This window comes from Primulina eburnea, unplaced genomic scaffold (genome assembly GCF_022965805.1).
Source record: "Primulina eburnea isolate SZY01 unplaced genomic scaffold, ASM2296580v1 ctg811_ERROPOS3073944+, whole genome shotgun sequence".
Lineage (NCBI taxonomy): Eukaryota > Viridiplantae > Streptophyta > Magnoliopsida > Lamiales > Gesneriaceae > Primulina > Primulina eburnea.
In genome coordinates this window covers 485,724-510,962 of record NW_027331580.1, presented here as the reverse complement: position 1 = coordinate 510,962, position 25,239 = coordinate 485,724, and the positions used below count along the sequence as shown (strand labels likewise).

Genomic DNA, 25,239 nt, shown 5'->3' with positions numbered 1-25,239 from the left:
TTGATATGTTTTCCACCCTTGAATAATTAACTATAAATAAGCAACTATATAAAATTTGTCAAGTAATAAAGTTTTCTATCTTATTATAAATGTAAATTAGATGCTTTTATAATCATAAAATGTAAAAACTATGTTAAACAATCTTATGAATATTTCCTTATTAACAATAAATAATGATGATAACAAAAACAATGATGCTGGTGAATCATCAACCAAATGAATGGAGAGAAGTAAGTCAAATATTATGCCAAATATCAAAGTCTAATTGTTCCAATATATGTCATATACAGACTAGCACAAATTTGTTGAGGTTAGATTCCTTTAGTATGAAAAATAAACAAAATCAATAGTGGCAGTGCGGTGCCTGAGATTGTTAAGCCTGAATGGAACAAGAAACACTACAAGAATAAATGCTATGATGACATTCATAAATGTCATCATATTCAATATTTAGTGACATTTAAGTTTTAGTGACACCTCCAACAAATGTCATCTATTCCAATGTCTTCTTAAACTTACTGACATTTTTTAATGTCATTATAAGATGTTAATGACAACTTCATACGTGTTAATAATTATTCATATAATGACAATTTTAAATGTCAGGAAAACTCATGTTTAAATACATTTATATATGTCTTGTTATTATAGTAATAATGACAAATTTATATGTCAGTTAAAATCATTTATAATGCCAACTAAAAGTGTCGTGTATGTTATTTATAGTGACAATAACAAATGTGGAAATATTTGGGTTGGATAAATATAGGAGGAGAGAAAATTAGATGAAATAAATGTGAGAATAAAAATACATATTAGATTAGTTATCCTGACATTTTTAATTGATGTCATTTTTTATATGGAGGGAGACAATTATTTTTCCTCCTCCAATATTTATCTACCCAATATTCTCACACTTATTTATAGTGAAATTTTTTAGTTTTTTAACGATTTTTTACGAAGTGGGAAAAGTAATTGTTTCCCTCCATATAAAAGATGACATCAATTAAAAATGTCATGATAATTAATCTAATATGTTTTTTTATTTTACACATTATTAATTTTTTACAAGTGTCATTCTTAAGTATTTGTAACAACATTTAATTAAAAGTGTCTACAAAAAAGTGTCACAATAGCCATTTATTGTTATATTGATAATATCAATTTAGAGTTACACATTTTTAGATTATGAGATTTGATGCGATTCTGGTGAAATGGATGAACTGGGTCGGGTGCTCCATCGGATCAAATCAATAATGTTGTTCAGAAAAATGAGCAGACTAGATAAATTTGTGAGCGCGCTATAGCTTCCATTGTGACCTGCAGACAAGGAGATGAACTCGTGAATGAGAGTCAGAGGAGTGTCCGGCGTGGCCACCTCGATGCTTAAGTCAGTGAAGAAATCAAACAAAAACGGGTTTTTTTAAAAAATATAATTTTTCAAATTAATTTCAAAAATAATTTTTTGAAAAAATGTTTGCAAAAGTAACCCAATCCGCGCTTACGAAGCGCGGGTGGAGCAGCGTCCGTGCTTCGTAAGCGCGGATGCTGCACACGTGGAGCAGCGTCCGCGCGTTGTAAGAGCGGACGGTGTTTGCGACGGAATATATATAAACCGTCGCTACAATTGAATCAGCGACGGCTTTAACACACCGTCGCTAAAATTGAATTAGCGACGGTTTTACAACCATCGCTAAATTCTATGCCGAAATTTTGCTATTTTCATTTACATAACACATTAGCGTGGTATTAACAGCATATACATGTACGCCGTGGATAATCTTGAACTTTCAACGGCTTGCATCTTTGCAGCATGCAATGTGCGCTGCGGAAAAAGAATTTGCGTGCTGCGAAAAAATATTTTTGTTGTAGTGAAGACATTGAAAAAAACAGACAAAAATTCATCACGAAATAAGTTTTTTCAGGAACCTCTATTATTCAACCTGATTTTTTCAGTGAGTCGGGGACGGTTGACTTTGGTTTGTTTGGCCACAGGATTTTCGACCAAGACGGAGTTTAAAAATCCCGATGACTTATAAATTATAGTCTACTTTTTTATGAACAATATTAAATTTACTACCAATATATTGTTAGAACGATATTTATAATTATTATATCACGAGATTTTACTATTAAATCGCGAGATTTTGTATTCAATATATCAGCTCCACTACCTGAAAAACCAAAGTCACCCATCCATGACTCACTGAAAAAACCAGGTTGAATAATAGAGGTTCCTGAAAAAACTTATTTCGTGATGAATTTTTGTTTGTTTTTTTTCAATGTCTTCACTACAACAAAAATAGTTTTTCGTAGCGCGCAAATTCTTTTTCCGCAGTGCACATTGCATGCTGCAAAGATGCAAGCCGTGGAAAGTTCAAGATTATCCACGGTGTACATGTATAAGCTGTTAATACCACGCTAATGTGTGACGTAAATGAAAATAGCAAAATTTCGGCATAGCGACGGTTTTTCCGTCGCAAAATTTAGCGATGGTTATAAAACCGTCGCTAATCCAATTTTAGCGACGATATTTTAAAACCGTCGCTGATTCAATTTGAGCGACAGTTTATATATATTCCGTCGCTAAATTCGGTCGCAAACACCGTCCGTTTTGGGTTAGTTTTGCAAACACTTTTTTTTTTTAAAATTATCTTTGAAATTAATTTTAAAAATTATATTATTTTTAAAAAAAACCTGAGAATGACCGATATAGGCATGTGATAGTTCATCGAACCTTGAAACTTATGTGGTTGTGAAGTTATTTGAACTATAAGTTATTTTTTCCAAAATAAAATAAAGAGAATAAAATCTAAAATTTATTAACGCAATTACCTGGAGAAATATTAATATAATATTTTCCTAATAATTGAATTTTATTTAAATTTTACGGATTAAATCAATCTAGGCATAAATAAATAAAGATTAGTTAATTCTAGACAATAACACTGAAAATTCAATATTTTTTTTTTTATATAATGATAACTGGATTATGTTAATCGACACGAACTACTATTATTATTTTTTAAGTATGTGGATAAAAATATGTTACTATTTTCTAATGAAAAATAGTAAAAATTTAAATACAATAAATTGCTTAGGGAATGTTTTCAACATATTCCTTTTTTCTTTTAAAAAAAAGTGTCTGCTTTTTTCCAATCTAATTTAAATATCGAAGCTGGTTTTACATTGATTTCATTTATTCAGAAGTGATTTTGATATTTCGATAAATAAATAATTTTTTTTGGAAATTTTTACCCTTGATATTTTTTCTAATCCAAGATTACTTTTTATCATGATACATGATAAATCTATCTTTTTTTTTTTGACAGAATAAATCTATCTTTTCAACACTTGAATAAAGGTTATTGTTGATATTTTATTTAAAAAAACTAAATTAAAATAACTTATTTACTACACACATACATACATACAATATCCGAGCCATTAGATCGACCTCTGCGGACATCCCCGCAGGGGTAGGGTCGACCGAACCCATACATACCCATTATTCGCCTTAAAAAACTTCAGCATTTCATTTTGTTTCAAACACTGATTTTCGTTTTTTGGATTGTTGGGCTTGGCCCAAAACTGCAATAGCTGGTCGGCCTTGTCCAAAAGAGCAAGGACTCGTTCAGATCGTGGCTGTTTCTCTCTCATCTGTTCGATCGCCTGCGCTGGAATTCTCCCGATCTTTCTCTCTCTGGAGAGATCTATGATCAGGTAGGCTATACGTTGAAACTGAATTCTTTGATTTATGATTAAATTATTGCGACAGGTTTTATTTGGCGTATCATTGTTTTTTATTTTGGGAATTTTTCGTGTATTTTGTCTTCTTTCCGAGATTTGGTGTTTGTAGATTCAGTATGAACTGCTTCCGATGTTCTAGTTGAAATATTCTTCGATTTGATGCCAGATTGAGTTTGATTATAAGATTTCCGTCCTTTTACAGTGTTTGGTTGTCAGTTAGTGTTACCACGGCGGGAAAAATCGAAAGCTTCTGTTTGATGGTTTAGTTTGATTAATGAACACCTAATATGCAGTAAAGTGGTAGAAATTTGGTGTAATTGCGCATGCATTGATTTGGTTCAATTCTGTTTTGTTTAATACTGCGGACACAGGAAAGAAAAGCAAAATGGACAAATCAACCAAATTGGGCTCGTTTGTGGTGCTAAAATTGTATTTACTGCCCAAGATTAGTTAAATGTGAATAGCATGATAGTGAAAACTAAGAAGACTAACGATTACCCAATGTTGATCGTAAAGATATTGGTAAGCACAGTTCATTTGTACTCTAAAACCAGGAGATGTTTTTTCCCCTCTGTAGTATGTTTTTAAATGAAATCTAAGGTTCTGAAGGGCCTAAACATCCGTCCCTCTTTCTCCTACTCTATTACAGTTACAATGATAGAATTGAGGGCACCAGATTTAAGATTTTTCACCCCGATATAATTGGCATTAGCAAATGGCTTTTATGCCATATATCTTTTTTGATAACAAATTGTGCATGCTGTAATTACAGAAGCTAAGACATTTGGTAGGAGATCAAGTAAAGCAATGGGGACCGAAAATTCCAACCGTCAAAATTACCCATTAAGGCCAGCTACAATTCCCTTTTCTACTCCACAGAGTTCAACTCCTTTTTTATCGTCTGGTCCTGTGATTGGTTCTCAAGCATCTGCCTTCAGACCTGTGCCTCCTGCTTCCTCTCAATTTCCAACTCCTCCTTTATCCGCTGGACCTTTGGCAGGATCTGAAGCCCCTGGCTTTAGACCTCCTTCATCTGTCAGGTCTAATGAATTGGTTGGACAACCTCCATTGACACAATCACCATATGGACCACCAACTACAGGACTCCAACGTTTTCCAACCTCGCCATTAGCCTCAACAGATCATTTGCAACACCCACAAGCCTCGGTTTCAGGTCTTCCAGTTGCGCCTCCACCAACCAGACCACAAGGGGGTTCAGTTCCATCCCAAGCTTCTTTTTTTCCACAGCCTCAACCACCTTCTATATCAATGCGATCTCCTTCCCAAAACATAAAAACTGGACAATTCAACACAAATATCCCTCCCTCTACAGATCAACCATTCTCTCCATCCAGGCAACATGTCCAGCCTTTTCCACCACCGATGGGGCCATCTCAGGCCACTGCTAGAGGCACATTTCAGCCAGCATTTCCAGGTTATTCTAGTGCTCAACCTTATTCTAGTGCTCAAGTTCCTCTGGTGCGATCTGCCCCATTTCCATCACAACCGGGAGGCTATGCTCCACCCCTGCCTCCTGCTCCATTTCCTGGTCAACCAAGAGGTTATATGCCAGGTCCTCCAGTTACAACGTCATCAGTCCCCTATTCAAGGGACCAAGTGCAGCTTCAAGGCACGGCACAGCCTATCGCTTCACGGGGATTGGTTGAAGATTTTAATTCACTCTCTCTTGGGTCTGTGCCAGGATCATTGGACACTAGACTTGATGTTAAAGCATTACCAAGGCCATTGGATGGTGATGTGGAACCAAAGTCTTTAGCTGAGATGTACCCCCTGAACTGTGGCCCTAGAGTTTTGCGACTGACAACTGGTGGCATACCAAATTCTCAGTCCCTGGCTTCGAGGTGGCATTTGGGACTTGGGGCAGTTGTTTGTCCTTTGGCAGAATCTCCAATTGGGGTTAGTCTCAAGTTCAACTGCGTTTGAGATGTTTTATTTTATGTTTATTAGCCCAAATTATATATCTACCAAAAATGTCTGGTTTTATTTGCAGATACAAAATATCTCTATTCTACTCTAATTGTTACTTGATTTTTCATTCAGGATGAAGTGCCCATTGTCAATTTTGGCACCACAGGAATAATTCGTTGTCGAAGGTGCCGCACTTATGTGAATCCTTATGTTACTTTCACAGATCATGGAAGAAAGTGGAGGTGCAATATATGTTCACTGCTGAATGATGGTAATTAAGAAGCTATAATATGTCTAATTAAGAAGCTATAATATGTCTTTATTTTTGGGTCTTTGGGATCATGCCTTATATCTGCTCTTGGGAGTTTTGTATTTTTCCATATTTATTTATGCTTTTGTTTTCTGTTCAAGGAGCATGTTAAATGGTTTGGCCAATTTATTTGTATCAAATAGAACTAAATTATGACAAGTATAGATGGACAAAATTGCTCATTTACTCTGTGTCTAAATATTCTATGTACTGACAGTTTTTTCAGCCTCATTTTTTTCCCTAAGAGGACATATATTGGAATCTGTCCATCTCAGTTTCCTTCACTCTTAATCTCTGTTTTTTATGGAACATTTTGTAGTTGCCTGCAAATTTTTGTCTGTTTATTTTTGCATGGAGAAGCAGCTATTAGAAGCAAAGTTTGTCATCCAACTGACTCAGGAAACCTTTAAATGGTTAAGTTGCAAACAGAATTGCCTTAAATATGCCCTTATGAAATTGGTCATTCTTGGTGTTATGAAACTTCATAAGTTACTGCCAACTAATGCATGTTCTACGCACAACCCTGAAGTTTAGTCTAGTTTCAGTTCTTGCTTCCTGTTTCGTATATGTCTACTGCCAAAAAATTTAGGCAAGTGGCTTATCCTTGTAAAGTTTTGTTTCATTACTGTAACATGTGTGAATTGATTTATCTTAACTCCTCATGTTCAGTTCCTGGTGATTACTTTGCTCATGTGGATGCTAATGGCAGAAGAGTTGATCTGGATCAACGGCCTGAGCTAACAAAGGGTAGTGTTGAGTTTATTGCTCCAGCTGAATACATGGTTCGCCCTCCGATGCCTCCGCTATATTTTTTTCTTATCGACGTGTCAATATCTGCAGTTCAAAGTGGAATGCTTGAGGTAACACTTCCATTGAGAATTATATAATTTTATAGCTTTGAGATTCTGCGGTTTGTTATTCTGATTTGTCCACCCAAATAAGAAGTTACATTGGAATTCTAGTCTTATGGCAGCATATAATGCTATTTCTTTCCAATTTTGTTACCTCTCATAAAGATTTGAGTAATGGATGTGGCATGACGGGGGCAAAATTTTTTTTCGTGATGAAAGAATGTTAAGCATCATCATTTTCTTTTAGGCTAAAGAGATAAGTCTTCTACATTGTTGTGATTATGAACGCAAACCAAACACCAAGAAAGTTGTTTGTGTTTTGTTTTCTTTTTAGATTCCTTGTCAAAATTAATGCTTTAATGTAATAAGAAATCAAAATTTTTGGGTGGACAACATTCTATGCCAAACAAACGTAATTGTTTTTAAAAGTGTGAAGTGGAAAATGGAATTTGGGTTGTGTGGACTTTTGGTCTAGCTGTTAAAATCCTTATAATGTGTAGGATTAAAAAGTTGTCTGGATTCTGAGAATATTCTAAAACACCGTTAAATTTTTGTTTCCATTCGTGTTCATTACTAGGGATGTACACTTAAAATTTTAGTGGGGTATACCATCAATGCACTAAATATGGGTGTTCTACTTCCAGATGTAGAGTCTTATCCAACAGTAGATGGGAGTTTTTAAATTTCACGGCTTAATCTTGAAAAAACAGTTATATTAAAAATCATGGTTTTCAGAGGGAAAATATCATAAAAATTAGTTGCAAATGCAGTGGTAAATCGATTTCACTGAAAAAGAATAAGGTTTGGGCTTTAACTAGGCGGTTAACCATGAACAGGCCAACTGGTGAGAATTGATCATTTTGTGTCAAATAATAAATGCTGATGTTAAGCATTTACATGGAAGATTAAGCTCTATGGCCTTCATATAGACAGGTTGTGGACAAGTTTTATTGAGCTAAATTTGTCGAGGATGAATCACATTCCTTAAAAAACTCTGATATCTTTCAGTACTCAGTACAAGTTTATTCAATTCATCTTTTTGTTCTTATATAATTTTTTTGATAGTTTCATTTTGTATTTGTTTTGTCATTGCTCTGATGGTCTGTGATGTTAAGTTTTCCTGCTTACCAGTTGATTGTGAGGGATTGGTCAACATGGTAGCATGACCAGTCCTTTTAATAGTTTCCATCTTTGTTTCAGATTGTTTCATTAAATTTGAAAAATCAATAATGAAAGTGTGATATCTTGCAGGTTATGGCCCAAACAATTAAGTCTTGTCTTGACAACTTGCCTGGATCTCCTCGAACACAGATTGGATTTCTAACTTACGATAGCACAATTCATTTCTATAATATGAAGGCAAGTAATACCATTTAGGAGAGAGTTTGCAGCATTTCTAGTTCTCCTAGCATTAGGAATGACGGGAAACTTTCCTTTCTTTTGTATCAGTCATCTTTGGTGCAGCCTCAGATGATGGTTGTCTCAGATTTGGATGACATATTCATTCCACTGCCAGAGGATCTTCTGGTCAACTTATCGGAATCTAGAATTGTGGTGGAAGCATTCCTTGAGAGTTTACCCTCCATGTTCCAGGAGAACATGAATGTAGAATCAGCATTTGGTCCAGCTCTCAAAGCTGCTTTCATGGTCATGGTGTGTGTGACTTTTTATATGCTCCAAATTCAACTGACTTGTAATTTTTTGCCTTAGGAACATTCTTCATTACTTGGTTGTATTTAATTTGTGTTTTTCTTCTGTCAGAGCCAACTTGGGGGTAAATTGTTAATTTTCCAAAATACCCTGCCATCACTAGGTGTTGGTCGCCTGAGGCTACGTGGAGATGACATTCGTGTATATGGAACAGATAAGGAGCATACTCTACGCACTCCTGAAGATCCATTTTATAAACAAATGGCTGCTGATTTTACCAAGTATCAAATTGCAGTAAATGTATATGCATTCAGTGGAAAGTATACAGACATAGCATCCTTAGGTACATAACTTATATGTGTAGCGTAGCTAGCTAGCCTTTATATTGAAAAGATGTAATGAGGGACCAGTATCCAGAAAATTGTAACAGAGTTAACATGCAAAGAGATTAGAAAAAGGAGAGCAGAAAACTGCTAGTACGCACACATGAAATAGCAACCTGAATGTCACCAGAAATTTGAGTTTAGAGTGAATGAGTGTTGTATAATTCTTTTAATTCTTCTTTCTTAGATCTAGTCTTGATACCTAGAAAAGCTCAATGATGCTGCACTCTGGTGAAAAAAAAAAAGATTTTTTTGTTTCTCGTGAGTGGTGCTTTGAAACATGATAAGATGTATCACACAGGAAAACTCTTGTCCTCATTGCCTCGGTACGATTTCTTACTGTTAGAATACTTCCTTTCGAGTTATTAGATGTAATCTAATAATAAAAGAAAGGAGTTGAAGTAACACCATTGTGCTATCGCTTGAGAATTCTGCTATTGTGTTGAAGTCAACGCTTCTGAGTATCTGAAATTCGAAATAACATATTTTTTAGGTTCAAACCCCACTTGCTATGTGGAAATTTATTATAAACTTAAACGGCCATCTTAAATGGCTTGTAGGAACCCTCGCAAAATATACTGGTGGCCAGGTGTATTACTATCCAAGTTTTCTGTCGGTCGTCCACAAAGATAAGTTGAGGCATGAGTTAACCAGAGATCTTACTAGAGAGACTGCATGGGAATCTGTCATGCGCATTAGATGTGGGAAAGGTAAATCCACGCTCCTCTAGTTGTTGAGCCCAGACTTTCATGTTTTCAGATTCTTTTGTGAATTATTTTGTTAGTTAAGTTCTGATATTCAAGGGTTATGTCCTCTCTTTAGGTGTTCGTTTCACATCTTTTCATGGAAATTTCATGCTAAGATCCACTGATTTGCTAGCACTTCCTGCTGTTGATTGTGATAAGGCTTATGCGGCTCAGTTATCTCTTGAAGAGACACTGCTAACGACCCAGACTGTGTACTTCCAAGTTGCTTTGTTGTATCCTTGTCCTTGAAAAGAATTTAGTGTGACGGTTTCTTCCAAAAAAATTATGATTTTAGAACTCGAGTTTTTGTTAACTTTAGAGACTTCATGGTTGTCACTCTACGAGGTCTTACCTTTTTTTATGCAATTGAAAAATGACATCTAGGTTCAGCCTATCTTGCATGTCGAGCAGGTATGGCTGTTTCCCCTTTGTCTGTAAGGGTTTATGCATGTTTGAGGCTCTCCCCTTCTATACTCCTTAGATCATATATTCCTGTTTTCTTTCTCCTGCATCCTTTTAAACTCGGGAGCTTTCTTGGAGGGAAAAGGTTGAAATTCCTCAACTGTTCTGAAGATATACATCGTCTTCTGGAGAAAGGCGAATCAGGGTTCACACGGCAGCAGCTCCAGTTGTTGCAGACTTAGGAGAAATGTATCGCCTGGCCGACACGGGGGCGATTGTGTCTTTGCTTTCCAGGCTAGGTAAGTGGCCGTCTTGTCTTCTTCGATCCTGCCCATAGCATCCATTCCTGATGGGAAATGGTAAAAGAAAACAAAAGTGAGTGGGAGTGGGGGTGGGGGTATTTCACAGCCAAGTTGCAGACTAATTTAGGTTCGATATGATCTGCAGCAATTGAAAAAACTTTGTCCAACAAGTTGGAAGATGCTCGGAACTTTGTTCAGTTGAAGATTGTAAAAGCCTTTAGAGAATATCGAAATCTATATGCTGTACAGCATCGCTTGGTTGGAAGGATGATTTACCCAGAAACGCTGAAATTTTTACCCCTGTATGGATTAGCTTTAAGTAAATCCACACCCCTCCGTGGTGGATATTCTGATGCTCAACTTGATGAACGCTGTGAAGCTGGTTATACCATGATGGCTTTACCTGTTAAAAAATTGCTGAAACTTCTCTATCCTACCCTTCTGCGTATAGATGACTGTCTTGTGAATGTAAGTTATTGGCACTTTTCATTTTTTATAAAATTATTTGAACATTCTGAAGTCATTTTTTTATTCCCAGTCATCTGTCGAGGCTGATGATTTTGACGTATCAAAGAGGTTACCGCTTACATCAGAGAGCTTGGATACCAGAAGTTTATATATTTTTGATGATGGTTTCCGTTTGGTCATATGGTTTGGCATATCAGCTTCACCTGACATAGCTAGGGGTTTGCTTGGGGAAGATTTTGGTGCAGACTTCTCAAAGGTTGGGTTAGTTAGTTTTAGCACATAAATTATTTTTCCAGACATTAATCCCATAGTTTGTGATTTGTAGACCTGCATGTCTATGTGTCATATATGTGAAACATTGAGCATCTTATTCCTGAACACCCACACACATGATGCGCGCTCAATCTTATTTCCTGAGTCAATTTATATTAAGCTATCACCTGGATCTTCTGATCTAATTTTGGTTTATGTTTATTTTGTTCTATGTTTTAATTCTGCTCCAAATGTTATGCGGAGACTTGGTGGAATTAATATCAGATCCCAGCAGCAATTGGGTTCACATTTATTAGCAATTATTGTCGCTCAACTTTTCAATAATTTTCCCCCTTGCAAGTCAAGTAAACTATTACAACTCATGAATGGAATGGTGTCAGTGCCAGTTTTTTTAATATAATAGCTTTTTGCTTCATTTATCGTTACACATTTCTTCTACTTCCTGCTGCAAGTTCCACTCTGAATTTGCTGTTATCTATCTCTGTATTTTATGGATCCAGATTAGCCTGCCTCGGCGAGACAATGAAATGTCAAGAAAACTGACGAAGATATTTCAGAAATGTAGGGAAAGTGATCCATCGTATTACCAGCTTTGTCATCTCGTGAGGCAAGGTGAGCAGCCAAGAGAAGGTTACTTCCTTCTTTCCAATTTAGTAGAGGACCAGGCTGGAGGTGCGAGTGGTTATGCCGACTGGTTCATGCAACTACACCGTCAAGTTCAACAAAATGCATAATATTCAGGTAAGAAAACTTTGGTTCGTTTGCGCTTCCTCTTCTTTACGAGAAGCAGAAAGTGTTCGTCTTTCGAGAATTGTTCTTTTTCCCCCAGTTTCATGATCTCAGTTGTCCTACGTACAGGAGCAACTGTTGTTTTAAGTTAATGTGTGAAACTTTGTGGGCGAGAAGAGGAGGTATACTTGGGATGAAACTGCCGAAATTGCGATGGCCGAATAATGCTGTATTTCTTCGGTAGCATATTCCGATTACTTAATTTTACTGGGATTCCCTGTGGAAGGGGGGATACGAGGAAGGGGTTGCTTCTGGGACTATTTTGCATCGTAGCTTAAAATGATATATTTATTTATTGGCATTTATTTCGGTCAAAATTTCTCCAGAAAGGGGGTGGTGGGACAGATTTGTGTGCTATTCATTTAGTTGTAGAAACGTATTAGTTTTCCTCCTGAAGTTTAATTTGTACACGGTGTGTGAGTATGTCTGCAGTGATTTTTTGTCATTGAGAATTGCTGGGCGACTCTTAAGATTTTGATAAGAAATTATGATTTAATGCTTTTAAATTGTTTCTGTTCAATTAATTCCAAGTAAGGGCTGCTGCGGTACTACTATGTCTAACACAATATACATCATATTTATACTTCTAAATTTATACGATCATACACAAAATTTGTGTAAGATTTATGTAGTCCATGGTTAATGATGCATGATAACGAGTTACGATTTTTTCCCTTGTAGGATAGAATATATTTCAATTGTATTACGTTCCTATTGATGTATTTAATTTGGGAGATTATTTAAAATCCATTATAATTATTATTAAATATGCATGACTTCATATGAAGTGAATTTAAAATTCACTTGAATTATGTATATCAAAACAAATCAAGAAATTCTAAAAATCAATAAATTTGAAATTCGAAATTTAAATCTATCGATTCAAGTACATTCTTGAAATTTACTTAATTTTTTTCTAAATTCAAGAAAAACAAGAAATTTAAAATTAATGAATTGGAAATTTGAAATCTTAAATTCATTAATCTAAACACAACTTTACACAATGAAATAAATGTATTATTTTTATTTATTATAAAATTTTGCGGGTGTAACAAACACAAAGACGTTTCAAATATGAAATCTGACTTCTAAACCGAACGATATCAACCTCGAATCGGTCTATAGTTCTGATTCCCTCGATAAAGCGTCAACCAAAAACTAAATTAAAAAAATACAAGAAATTGAAGGAAACATTTATAAACAACAATAAAACAAATTATGTTTTTACGAATCAACATTTTTATAAATAGAAATTGAACATAAAAGCTGAAGGAATATGATAAAGTAAGGAAAACTAAAATCATAAAATCTGAAAATGAGTAAACAGAAATGAACTAGAATTAACGAATTTACAGAGTATTTTTATGTTGTTTGTTAATGAATTGTTGTGAGAGCTTTTTTCTGATCATCACATCTGTTTTTGTTCCATTCTTCTAAGAGATTCTGACCATCTTTCAGGATCATCAATTGTGGATCGTGGGTCAACTTCTCCCATGTGTGGCCTTCATTTTGCATTGATTGGCAACGAGTCTTGACTAAATTTGGGCTCTAACAACTTATGGACATTTGTTGTTGGTTTTTTGCTGAATTTGAGTACAACAATTGTCCTCATAGTTAATTTGGCCTATGGGGCCAATCTAGGTCCTCACCAACTATTTCGGTTGAGGATAAATCTAGAAAGCGAACTAGATATAGTAAATAAATTATGAGTCCAAGTATCGATCTCATATAGACTAATATTTAATTACTAGAATTTTATCATTTAATTTAACTTAGACAAAACAAATAAAATGAGGAGGATTTAATTATTAATCTAAGATAAATTAATAAATCTAACATTCAAGGTAATCATATTTGAATTTAAATATATCTAAATGCATAAAATCTTTGTGGAGTTTAAGTTTTCACCTAAAACCGCACAGTGAAATCGAATATAAAATCAATTTAAAGATGTGTTAGATTGAAGTTTTTATTGCTATATTTATCCAATCATATTCTGATTCGTGATTAAGCAACAAGCATGCAAATAGGTGATCAGATTATTATCAAAAATATTAAATCAACAACAATTAAAATCAAGAAAAACAATATATTTAAATAATAAAATATAAAAAAAATATTGTTTTTCCCTATCATGGTCTTAGTCTAAAGAAATTTATTTCATAAAATACAAATAAAGCAAAAAACATAATGTTTGAACTCATAAGAATAAAATCTAGGAAGAAATAAAAATTCCCGACGTGGTTGGTGTGATTCCTCCTTTCAAGTTGTCTTGCTACTCTATATCAAATCCTAGCTTCCTTCTTCATCAAATCCTAGCTTCCTTCTTCCTCCAAGTCCCGAGTGAAAGTTGTTGTCTTCCTTCAAGGTCTTTTTCTTCCCTATGTTGTTGTTTACATGAAATTTTGTGATACGCTTTTGTCTTTTATCTCAACTTAATGGGCCTAATCCTCCAACTCCTTGAAGCAAATGTAAAGTTCAAGAAGTTCATAAAATTGTAGAAATATTAGTTTTAAAAGGTGCTGACTTCTTCCTCTATCATGATTTGCCGAGTTTTTCTTCTAAAACTCCAGGACTCCCACATTAATAAAATATAAGAACATTTTATTTTCTTAATTATCGATCATATATCGAATGTGGCGTCTACTAATTTAAAATGCTGTTAAAATTTTTTTTTGAAAAGCTTATTATTCGAAATTAAACATTTAAATATTTTGCATACATGCAACCGAACTGAAAATATGTCATTTAAAAATAATCGTAAACAATTGACAAATGAAATACTGTAGTTTAAAATTTACCAACTTGGCCCTTAACCATGCATGAACGAAAATAAAACGAGTAAAATACTGGAAATCCACATCATAACATAATAACGTGTAAAACTGATAATGTCTACTCAAAGCTCATAAAATTGTGATGTGCGGAAAAGTGTGGTTCTCGGGTCGTGTGCGCACATCCAGCCCTGCCTACTCAGAGTTCGGCACCTCCAGTATCCTCATCCAAATGCTCACCTGCATCACACATGCCTAGTGAGTCTAAAAACTCAATACACCTGTATCGTGATAACAAATACATATACATAGCACACAATAGTGAAAAATAATGTAATCAACATACATTTCATGCACTTAAAAGCATAAACGTAAACATGTCATAAAAATTATAACGTATCAAAACATGTCTCATAATATCATCTTATACGTATACATTTTCTTTTAATTGAATTCAGTTCATTAGTTGTGAATTTTGTATCAGCTCTATTCGATGGATCCATCTAATATAACCGTTGTATCCGACGGTGGGGACATCAGCGAAATCATTACCCGTCCATTGAGCCTTGGCCTCAGCTCATAATATCTCATATAATCGTGTTAATCACAACCAAATCTCATTCTTCAAAACGTGACATCGTATTCATCACTTAATAAAAACATGCATATACGTAAATTTTCCTTAAAACCAACCATGTACCGTATTTTTTTTTATAATTACGTAAAAATCATATACATGATTCATAAAATTTTAAAAAAACGATAAATTTGTAATCAGGGTGCTGCCAGGACTAAAAACTCACTTCGGGGCCAAAATGACCATTTTGCTTCTAGAAACCCAAAATGACCATTTTGCTTCTTGAAACCCAAAATGACCGATTTACCTCTGGACATCTAAATTTCGACCCAAAACTTACCTAAATCCTTAAAACACCTCAAAACATATTTAAAAATATTTCTTAGACATAAACTCGAGTCCGTTTCAAAACTTAAACTATTCGTTTTAAACTTGGACCGGGGTTTCGGTTTTAACCCGAATCGAACCGAAACTTAACCAAATTTTTCCCAACTCAACCTATGACTTAAATCTACTGGACCAGCCTCAAAACCACATGTTCCAGCCTACTATGACACACGAAAACGAGACCAACGGTTGCTGTAATTTTCCGCACGTTCAAGCTGTAACCCTAGTCGCACCATACTCACGTTTTATCAATTCTAGACCAAACCATCGAGGACCAGCCCCAAACCAACCCTATCTAGCTCACCTCGGGACCCTCCTGGAGCGACCCAACCACTTCCTTTAACCCGATGCCCGCAGCAAACAAGAACTACAAGACGCGAGCCCAAAAATCGACCGCACGACCCTAACTCACGGCTAGCTCTTTCGACCTTCCTTCCACCCGAGAACAGCCTTACACGAGCTGCTCCAGGATGTGTCTCAGACCGACCAAGGCCTGATCCACGTCCCTAGCATTCCCCTTGTATCGGCGCACTCCTAAAATTCCCGGTCTAACCAACACGCACACACAAAAGCTAAAACGATCGGCCCCCTTGCCTAACCGTGTCTCGACGTGTTATCAGACTTCTTTCCTCATAAACCTCGACGTGGATAACCTCTTACCACCTAGCCATGGTAGACCCTTGCACCAACACATGAAAAACGAGTACACAACACAAAAATGGAAAAGTCATGACCAAACTTGCATAAAAACAACTTCTCATGCTAGCCGAAAAGAACCTCATGCATTTACATATATAACTGCAATAATATGGCGTGAATGAAGAGGAAAAAATGATATAAGCGTGCCTTGATGATTTTATGATCAAAAGCTTGAAGAAAAACACATTGGGGAAGCACCAGAGGGGAGGGGAGGAACTTGCTTGAGAAAAAAATTGAAAGAGCCGACCTTGTTGCTGAAATTTTATGTGGAGAGGTTGCTGAAGGAGGGGTGGGCGGCCGAGAGCTTTTTGATTGGGATTAGGGTTAATTACACTAGGTTAAGATAATATAATAATTTAATAATGGGCCCTTAATTAACTTTTAAAAGGACTAAAATGATTTTAAGCCCATTTAGCAATAAAACAAACCCATCAAGCTCTACGATGTGAGTACCATGTTTAATTGGTAGAGGACATTGTGATGTCCGAGCATGTAGATAGGTGCTTCTTGTATAGTGCACTGAACAACCCTACATAAAGGGCTTTCCATGTGGTTCTCACTTATCGAGTGGAACGTCCGAGTTTATGGTTGTACATCATTAGTTATTATGACCTAGGACAACATTGAGATTCTATGTAGAGGCCCGTATTTTGTATTTGTAAATTTGCGGAATTATTTTAAAAAAATTTCTCTTTAAATAAATAACACGCCTCATTCATAAAATGAATTGATAAAAAGATTTAATGTTAAAGTAACAACGGAAGAAATTATCGTTTTCAAAACAACAACTTAAAATAATTCAACATGATAAAAATGAGTTTTTTGCATAAAAAGGTAAATAAACTGAAGCATGAGGTCCTCGGGTTCCTACTACTGTTGACCCAAGCTAGCTCACTGGTCCCCGCCCTCGGTCCCGACCTCATCAATACCTACTACAATAAAGTCTAGTGAGTCTAAAGACTCAGCATGCATATATCGTGAATAACAAGTAAATATATCATAAGATTTCACGTAACATAAAAATATCGTATCGTAAAGCGTAAGGTGAAAATCGTGTCATGGATAATTATAAATACGTGCATATCTGAAAATCATACGTAAAAGCTTTGCTCGATAGAGCTCTGTCATAACATATCATATCGTAATTTTTGTAGAGATAATGTTTCTACGCAAGTGGCCCATAACATAACATGCACGTCTGATCAGACTAAACGACAGTATACTGGGCGGTAGAGATCATCACAGACCTTGGACTGGATATCCGTACTCATACATAATCGTAAACCGGTCGTAAGTCACCGGGTGAAGCAATCCCATAAGCGTAACGTGGCCACAAGTCATATAGCATATATCTCAAAAATAAACATTTTATATTTTATGCACGCAATATAATTAAAACCCTGTTTTACCGAATGAGTTGGATCATTCTCAGGCTCGCTGCGACCTAATTCTAACTTTAGAAACATGCAAATAAACTTAACTTGACAAACACTTCATAATCGAACTAGAAACGAGACAATTACGCCCGCCCAACAAACTTAGTATTCAACTATGGCTTCGTACCAACTTGAACTAATATTGAACCATCGTTTAGCCATGATTAAAATACTAGAAAACATATCCCTAGGAGTGTAATACACGAAAATAGTGAATGGAGGCCAAAATTGTAAAACGCTCTTTCGAGAGTCACTTTGGTACATTGCACCGTAAATTCTCGTACGGTGTAATACACGAAAATAGTGAATGGAGGCCAAAATTTTAAAACGCTCTTTCGAGAGTCACTTTGGTACATTGCACCATAAATTCTCGTACGACTTCTAAATTTAACCAAATCACAAATGGCCAAAAACATGACCTTACTAACTCATTGAGGTACTGTCCAGTCCAAGGCAATAGGCTAAAAGCCAACCAAGGACTCAAATACCACCTCTGGACCAAAGCCATGCTGCTGTCAAATGTGCGATGGCAGCAGCTGTGCTTGTTGTGTTCGTTTAATAGACTAATGATCATTGGGACTTGAACCACCGAACAGAGCCTCTTCCCAACATCCTAAGGTGTGGCGTGAACCATGGCTAAGGGCCCTAGGCCAACCACAATCCCAGCAACCACCTAAGATCGACCAAGGTCCAAACCGAGAACTCGAAAATCTGTACTGTGATGTATCAATTCGCTTGCTGTCTTACATCGTTCCAATTGCCATATGATTGACCATGGCTCGATCTAGACATCATGAGGTATTGTGTGAACCATGGATAAGGGCTAAAAGCCAACCAAGATCCACCCAAACACCCAAAATTCGAAACTCACTCACACAAAATCAGAAAAGAGAAACCGAGGGGCACTTGCATGTTTTGTTTTAAAAACTGATGGGACCATGACTCAAGCCTTGAAAGGACATCTTGGTCATGTCCTAGACCTACTAAGGAGAGCTTCTAACCATAGTTACCGGCCTTGGACCAATCATGATTCGAACACCCACCTTAGACAATAAACAATGAAAATCGAGACTCAAAGGGTGCAACTATGGAGAGTTGCTGTCCATTTCATTTTGCTGTGGCGAATGGACTTAAACCGATGGACCAACACCTTCCTAATACACTCTATATCGTGTCTAGATGCAGCCTTGAGTGCTTGGAACTAAACAACTCCCTGTAATAAAACAAAAACAAACCGTGAAGCATGAAGGAAGTGGCCGAGACAAAGAATTTTCTGTGCAGGTTTTTTCGAAAGTTGCTCTCATGATTTCGTTTTTTCTTCATGATTTATGGACATAACATGGTTTTAAAATATGTATAAGACTTGATTGAAGAGAAAAGAATAACATATACATGCCTGAATTTCGTTTAAGAAAAAAATCAAACACTACGACGAACACGGCGCGACGGAGACATAGTTTTCTTTACTTTTCTCTCTTGCTCTCTTCCTGTTATACACGATTTTGCTGCTGGTTTATCTTCTGAATTTCGGAAGGATGGTGGGGGAGGAAGGCTAGGTGATGAGGGTGAAAGTTACCAATTAAATGAGGAGGTTGAATGGCAAATACAAATATTTCTATCCTAGTTGTTTGTTAGATATGGAATGAGGTGTGATATGGTGGGATTGAGGGAGATTTGATGGGATGATATTACCGAATTTCGCTATCAAAAACAAGGTAGAAATATTGGTTAATTATTAATTGTTGGTGATTAAAAGTGAGATAATTATCTTACCAAGAAAGGATAAGGAAAGGAATAAAAATTCAGAGTTGCCAAAAAATAATTAACTTGCTTAAGGAAGTGGCCGAAATTGCTTATCAAAATGGGGTAAAATATTACTTAATTCATGAATTTTAAACCCTTAAAGTATACACTTATTATGTATTTTAGTTAATTAATAACTTAATTTAGGATAGTAATTCTTCTTGCATGCATGGCTAAATCTTAAAATAAATTAATAACATGTTAAGTTACAATTTCATAAATAAAATAGGCCTAGATTAATTTATCCCAATTGGTTACATATTTTAATTTAGGCTTTTTATTAATTATTGGACATAAAAGAACTTATTTACTACTTAACTCCAATTAATTAAATAAATCCTTTAACATTCTTTTACAATAAAATAAATTATTCCTTGGCTTAAATTATGTTTAGGAATATTTTCTTATTATTAAATTTTATCTCAATACTCCAACTCCAGTCCGGCCTCGCGTATTTAACTGAAAAGATAAACTAAACTTCTACGATTTAAAATAAATGATCATGACTTAACAAATTTAAAATGCCTTAAACACTCCATAAATATAAAAGAACTCATTTTTAATTTAAATAATAGTAATTATGCATGGCTTATACGTAGTCTGATTTATCGGGTTCTACAACTCTCCCCCCTTAAAGGAAATTTCGTCATCGAAATTAAAACTTACCGAATAACTCGGGGTAACGACTCTTCATCTCTGGTTCTGATTCCCACGTAGCTTCCTCCTCCGGATGATTAAGCCATTTGACCTTCACTAGCTTCACCAGTTTGTTCCGAAGCTTCTTCTCCTGTCTGTCTAAGATTTGCACTGGTCTTTCTTCATAAGACAGGTTCGGGGTGAGCTGCAACGGTTCGAAGTTCAAGACATGCGAAGGATTCGCCATATACTTTCTCAGCATAGAGACGTGGAACACATTATGCACTCCAGCCAGATTCGGCGGAAGAGCAACACGATAAGCTAACGTCCCAACCCTGTCGAGGATCTCAAATGGTCTGATGAATCTTGGACTAAGCTTTTCTTTCTTCCCAAACCGCATGACACTTTCATAGGTGCTATCTTCACGAAAACATGGTCACCAACGACAAACTCTAGATCTCTCATCCTCTGATCCGCATAACTTTTCTGTCGACTCTGAGCAGTCCTCAACCTATCGCGGATCTTGACTACTACATCGGTAGTCTACTGAATAATCTCCGGACCCAATTCTGATCTCTCCCCTACTTCATCCCAATGAATAGGAGATCTACACTTACGACCGTACAGTGCTTCATATGGAGCCATACCTATAGACGACTGAAAACTGTTGTTATAGGTGAACTCTACCAATGACAACTTCGACTCTCAACTCCCTGAGAAATCGATGACACATGCACGGAGAAGATCCTTCAGACTCTGGATAACTCTCTCTGAATGACCATCCGTCTGAGGAAGGAAGGCTGTGCTAAACAACAACTTCGTACCCACGGCTGAATGCAAACTCTTCCAAAAGGAGGAAGTGAATCTAGGATCTTGGTCAGATACAATAGAAAAGGGAATACCATGAAGCCTGAATATCTCTCGGATATACAACTCTGCATACTGAATCATGGTGAAAGTCGTCTTAATGGGCAAGAAGTGCGCGGATTTGGTAAGACGATCAACAATCACCCCGATAGCATTTGACCCTCTGGCTGATTTCGGCAAGCCTACCACGAAGTCCATGGTAATATTCTCCCACTTCCACTCGGGAATAGGAAGAGGCTTGAGCAAGCCTGCTGGTCTCTGATGTTCCGCTTTCACTAGCTGGCACGTCAGACACTCGGATACAAAACTTCTGATATCCTTCTTCATTCCGGGCCACCAATACAACAACTGTAGATCTTTGTACATCTTCGTAATCCAAGGATGAGTAGAGTACGGCGACATGTGGGCCTCTGATAAAATATCTGCTCGAATAGAATCACTGCTAGGAACCCACATTCTGTCTCGATATCTCACAATGCCGTCGCTAACTGTATACAAGATACTGCCCTTGGCCTCATCTCTCTGCTTCCACTTTGCCAACTGCTCATCTGCTGACTGTCCACTGAGAATACGGTCTAGAAGAGAAGACTGAATCGTCAAAGTGGATAGACAGGGAACTCTACCTCGAGGATATGTCTTTAGATCAAACCTCTGCATCTCAAACTGAAGATGTCTCAGAATCACCAAATGAGCCATCACTGTGACTTTCCTGCTCAGTGCATCCGCAACTACATTAGCTTTGCTCGGGTGGTAGCTAATGTCACAGTCATAGTCCTTCACTAGTTCCAACCAACGCCTCTGACTCATATTCAGCTCCTTCTGCTTAAAGAAGTACTTGAGGATCTTATGGTCGGTAAAGATCTGGCACTTCTCTCCGTACAAATAATGCCTCCAAATCTTCAAGGCAAATACTATGGCTGCCAATTCTCGATCGTGGGTAGGGGTAGTTCTTCTCATGGATTTTCAACTGACGAGAAGCATATGCTATCATCTTCCCATGCTGCATCAACACTGCGCCTAGACCGAGCTTCGAAGGATCGGCATACAAAACAAAGTCTGCAGGCCCTGATAGCATGGCCAATACTGGTGCTGAGATAAGAGCTTGCTTCAAAGTATCGAAGCTTTTCTGACACTCATCGCTCCACACAAATTTTGCATTCTTCTTTGTCAACGATGTGAGTGGAACTGCGATAAAGGAGAATCCCTGAATAAACTTCCGATAATATCCTGCTAGCCCAAGGAAACTACGGATCTCTGATGCATTCTGCGGTACAACCCAATCTCTGACTGCTGCAACTTTCGCTGGGTCTAAGAACACTACCTTCTCTAACCAGAACTCACACTTACTGAACTTCGCGAATAGCTGGTGCTTCTGCAAGGTCTGCAAAACTGCGGTCAGATGTCTGTTGTGATCCTCTTGATTCTTTGAGTAGACGAAGATGTCGTCTATGAATACTATATGTAACGTCCCGAAAATTTAATGGTCCACGCGAACTACATGCATGCAATTATTAAACTCTTTTGTATTTTATTTAAATGTTTTAATTAATTATGTGGTGCATATTGATATGTTTAAATTATATTTTTCTACATGGTTGCATTAAAATGAAATTTTTAAAGGTTATTCGAGTTGCGATCGAGGAACGGAGACTGATGGCTGAAAAAACGTAAAATGTTTTTATGAAATAATTGTTTTTAATTGTTTAAAACAAGGTTGATGGTTTTTCATATTTTTGAAAATAAGGGGTTTTGAGGTGATTTTATACGCTGGGACGTAAAATTTTATCGGTGTTGGTTTTCAATAAAAATGCGAGTGTTTTGACAACCCGGCTAATAAATTCATAAATTTATTTAAACAAAAACCTTGTTGATTTAATTAAATCCTACTTGAGACTAATGGGCTTAATTTAATTGGCTTAATAGGCCTAAGCCTAGTTAGTAAGTTACTTATATTTAATTTGTTATAAACCCTACACCATGAATCACAACTTACGCCTCCCACTTTTCAATTCAGAAAACTCTACCCAAAGACACACAACACACACGACACAACACACACGACACTTAGAAGGGTTTTCGAAGGAGTTCAAGGGAAGGTTAGCCAAGGTTTCGATCCGTTCTTAGACTTCAACGGTTTTTTTTTCGTGCGTATATAACGCAAAGGCACGCCCTACATCTCCTTTTCTCATCCATCATATCATATTATTGTTTGAATTATTGTATGCATGAAGAACATGATTTTATTTTCAGAATTTTCGGATATTGCATGCACTCATGAGAAAACTTAAGATTTTTGATGCAAATTCATGGTTTTGTCATGTAAAGGGGCTGCCATGGTCTTAGGTTATGCAATGGTAATGTTTATACATGAATTAAGGCCCTAACCTATTCACCATACTCACCAAAGTCGAAGCGAAACAAGCAAAACAGGTTGAAGCCGTGAGTTGCTGTCATGGGTTGGGGGTGATCGGGTTCCATTAAAAAGGGATTGGCTTGGTGTTGGCTTGGGCCAGGGCTCGGCTAGAGTCGGTCATGGGTCAGGGGGAGAGTCCTAGCTATGCTAGGACTCGGTTTGGAAGGGCTGGGAGGAGTTCTTGCAAGCAAGGACTCCTACCCGAGAAGTGGCACAAAAGTGTGCAGACTTCGGGTGACTTGCAAGGGCATAAGGTCTCGGTCTAGGGATCAAGGGCTGGGTTAGGACGAGGCTTTAGAGTCTTAGGAAGGTGTGAGGATGAGTGGTTCAAGGTCTGGGTTCGCGGGAAGCAGCCTGGATGCACAAACATAGAACCCGTGCAGATTGGGATTCACGGCCAGCATAGGGGTGACTTGGGGTTGCTCGTTTTTGGGTTTGGCTTGGGTTTCTTAGTGGTCTAAGGGTCCAGTAGGGTACTTTAGGATGTTGGTCAAGTTTTGGATCTACATGGTACGGGGGTAACTCGTGAAAATCGAAAGTTGGCTCGGGGTCGAAGTTTAGGGTCAAAATAGGGTTTTTAATTAAGAAAAATTGAAACGGCTCATGGGGGTCGAGTCATGGTTCATAAGGACTAAAATAATATAAAAAGACTAAATTTTGAATTTAGGAATTTTATATTAATGTTTGAGATTTTTCGGGATTAAAAACACCGTAAAAACAATTAATTAAAGATAAATCAAAAAGTCTAATATTTAAGCTAAATAAAATTATGGAAAAATTCATGTAAGCTTAAATAATTATTTGGGACATGTTAGAGTCAAGAAATCAAGAAAAAATTCAAAATCGTAAAATGTCAAGTCCAGGGGTAAAACGATCTTTTTACACCAAAAATTAGTAAACGTCATGGCAGTGCCCTAAATGCTGTTTTTATGATATTATGATTATTTTTAAATGTTTATGAAATGTTCATGATTAAAATATGATTTTTCTAAATATCTAAGGGATTTTTATGATTTAAGGAAGACATTTAAAAGACATGTTGCATGCTTGGTTTCAAAAACAAAAATGTTATGTTATGTATGATTTTTATAAAGTGATGAGAATAAGAAACGTTGAAGGAAGGGAAGTAATTGTGACTATTACGTGGTTACATTGGAAGATATCGTGAGGGTTATGGTCCAAGTGGGAGCCCGACGATCATAATTCTATTGATCATTGAGGATATGAGGTTTGAGGTAAGAATAAGAATATCGTGAGGGGAGAAGGCCCCAGAGCGATCCCATTTATGAGAGAAGGCCCCAGAGGGAGCCCCGAAGATCGTATTTCTATTCGAAAGAGGATAGGCCAAGGCTCAGTTGACCGGTGAGAGTGTCGCTGATGTCCCCACTGCCCAGTACTGTGGTTACATGTAGATGGATCTGTCGAATTTTGAGGTTTATGTCATGATGAGGAAAGTCACAATTAACGATCTGAATTCAACAAAAGGAAAAGGAAAAGGAAAAAGAAAAATATTTATGATCATGAAAATGTTTATGTGATGTCATGTCGAGGAAAAAAGGAAAGTTAAAGTTTATGTTTACATGTCATGAAAGGTAATTTTTACGTAAAAGTATTTTCACTGTTGCATGTGGTTTTATATGTATTATTTGCTATAAAGATTAGGGTGTGTTGAGTCTTTAGACTCACTAGGTGGGTGGATTCAGGTGAGGTTGAGGGAGGACTTGACAGATGATTTGACTGGACTGAAGGCGCACACAACCTGAGGACCAGCTCTTCTACTTTTTCCGCATTTAT

The 25,239-nt window shown here is 36.7% G+C and overlaps 1 protein-coding gene across 1 annotated transcript; it reads left to right on the top strand.

The window, feature by feature from the left end:
- The first annotated feature begins 3,566 nt into the window (after positions 1-3,566).
- On the top strand, positions 3,567-12,359 carry LOC140822389 (protein transport protein SEC24 A-like). The gene is made up of 14 exons (XM_073183140.1): positions 3,567-3,723; positions 4,523-5,667; positions 5,812-5,950; positions 6,659-6,849; positions 8,092-8,199; positions 8,290-8,493; positions 8,602-8,833; positions 9,434-9,583; positions 9,696-9,852; positions 10,193-10,320; positions 10,469-10,791; positions 10,862-11,047; positions 11,565-11,805; positions 11,923-12,359. The coding sequence occupies exons 2-13, from the start codon at positions 4,558-4,560 to the stop codon at positions 11,796-11,798; spliced, it is 3,162 nt and encodes a 1,053-aa protein (XP_073039241.1). The 5' UTR covers positions 3,567-3,723; positions 4,523-4,557; the 3' UTR covers positions 11,799-11,805; positions 11,923-12,359.
- Positions 12,360-25,239: the final 12,880 nt, after the last annotated feature.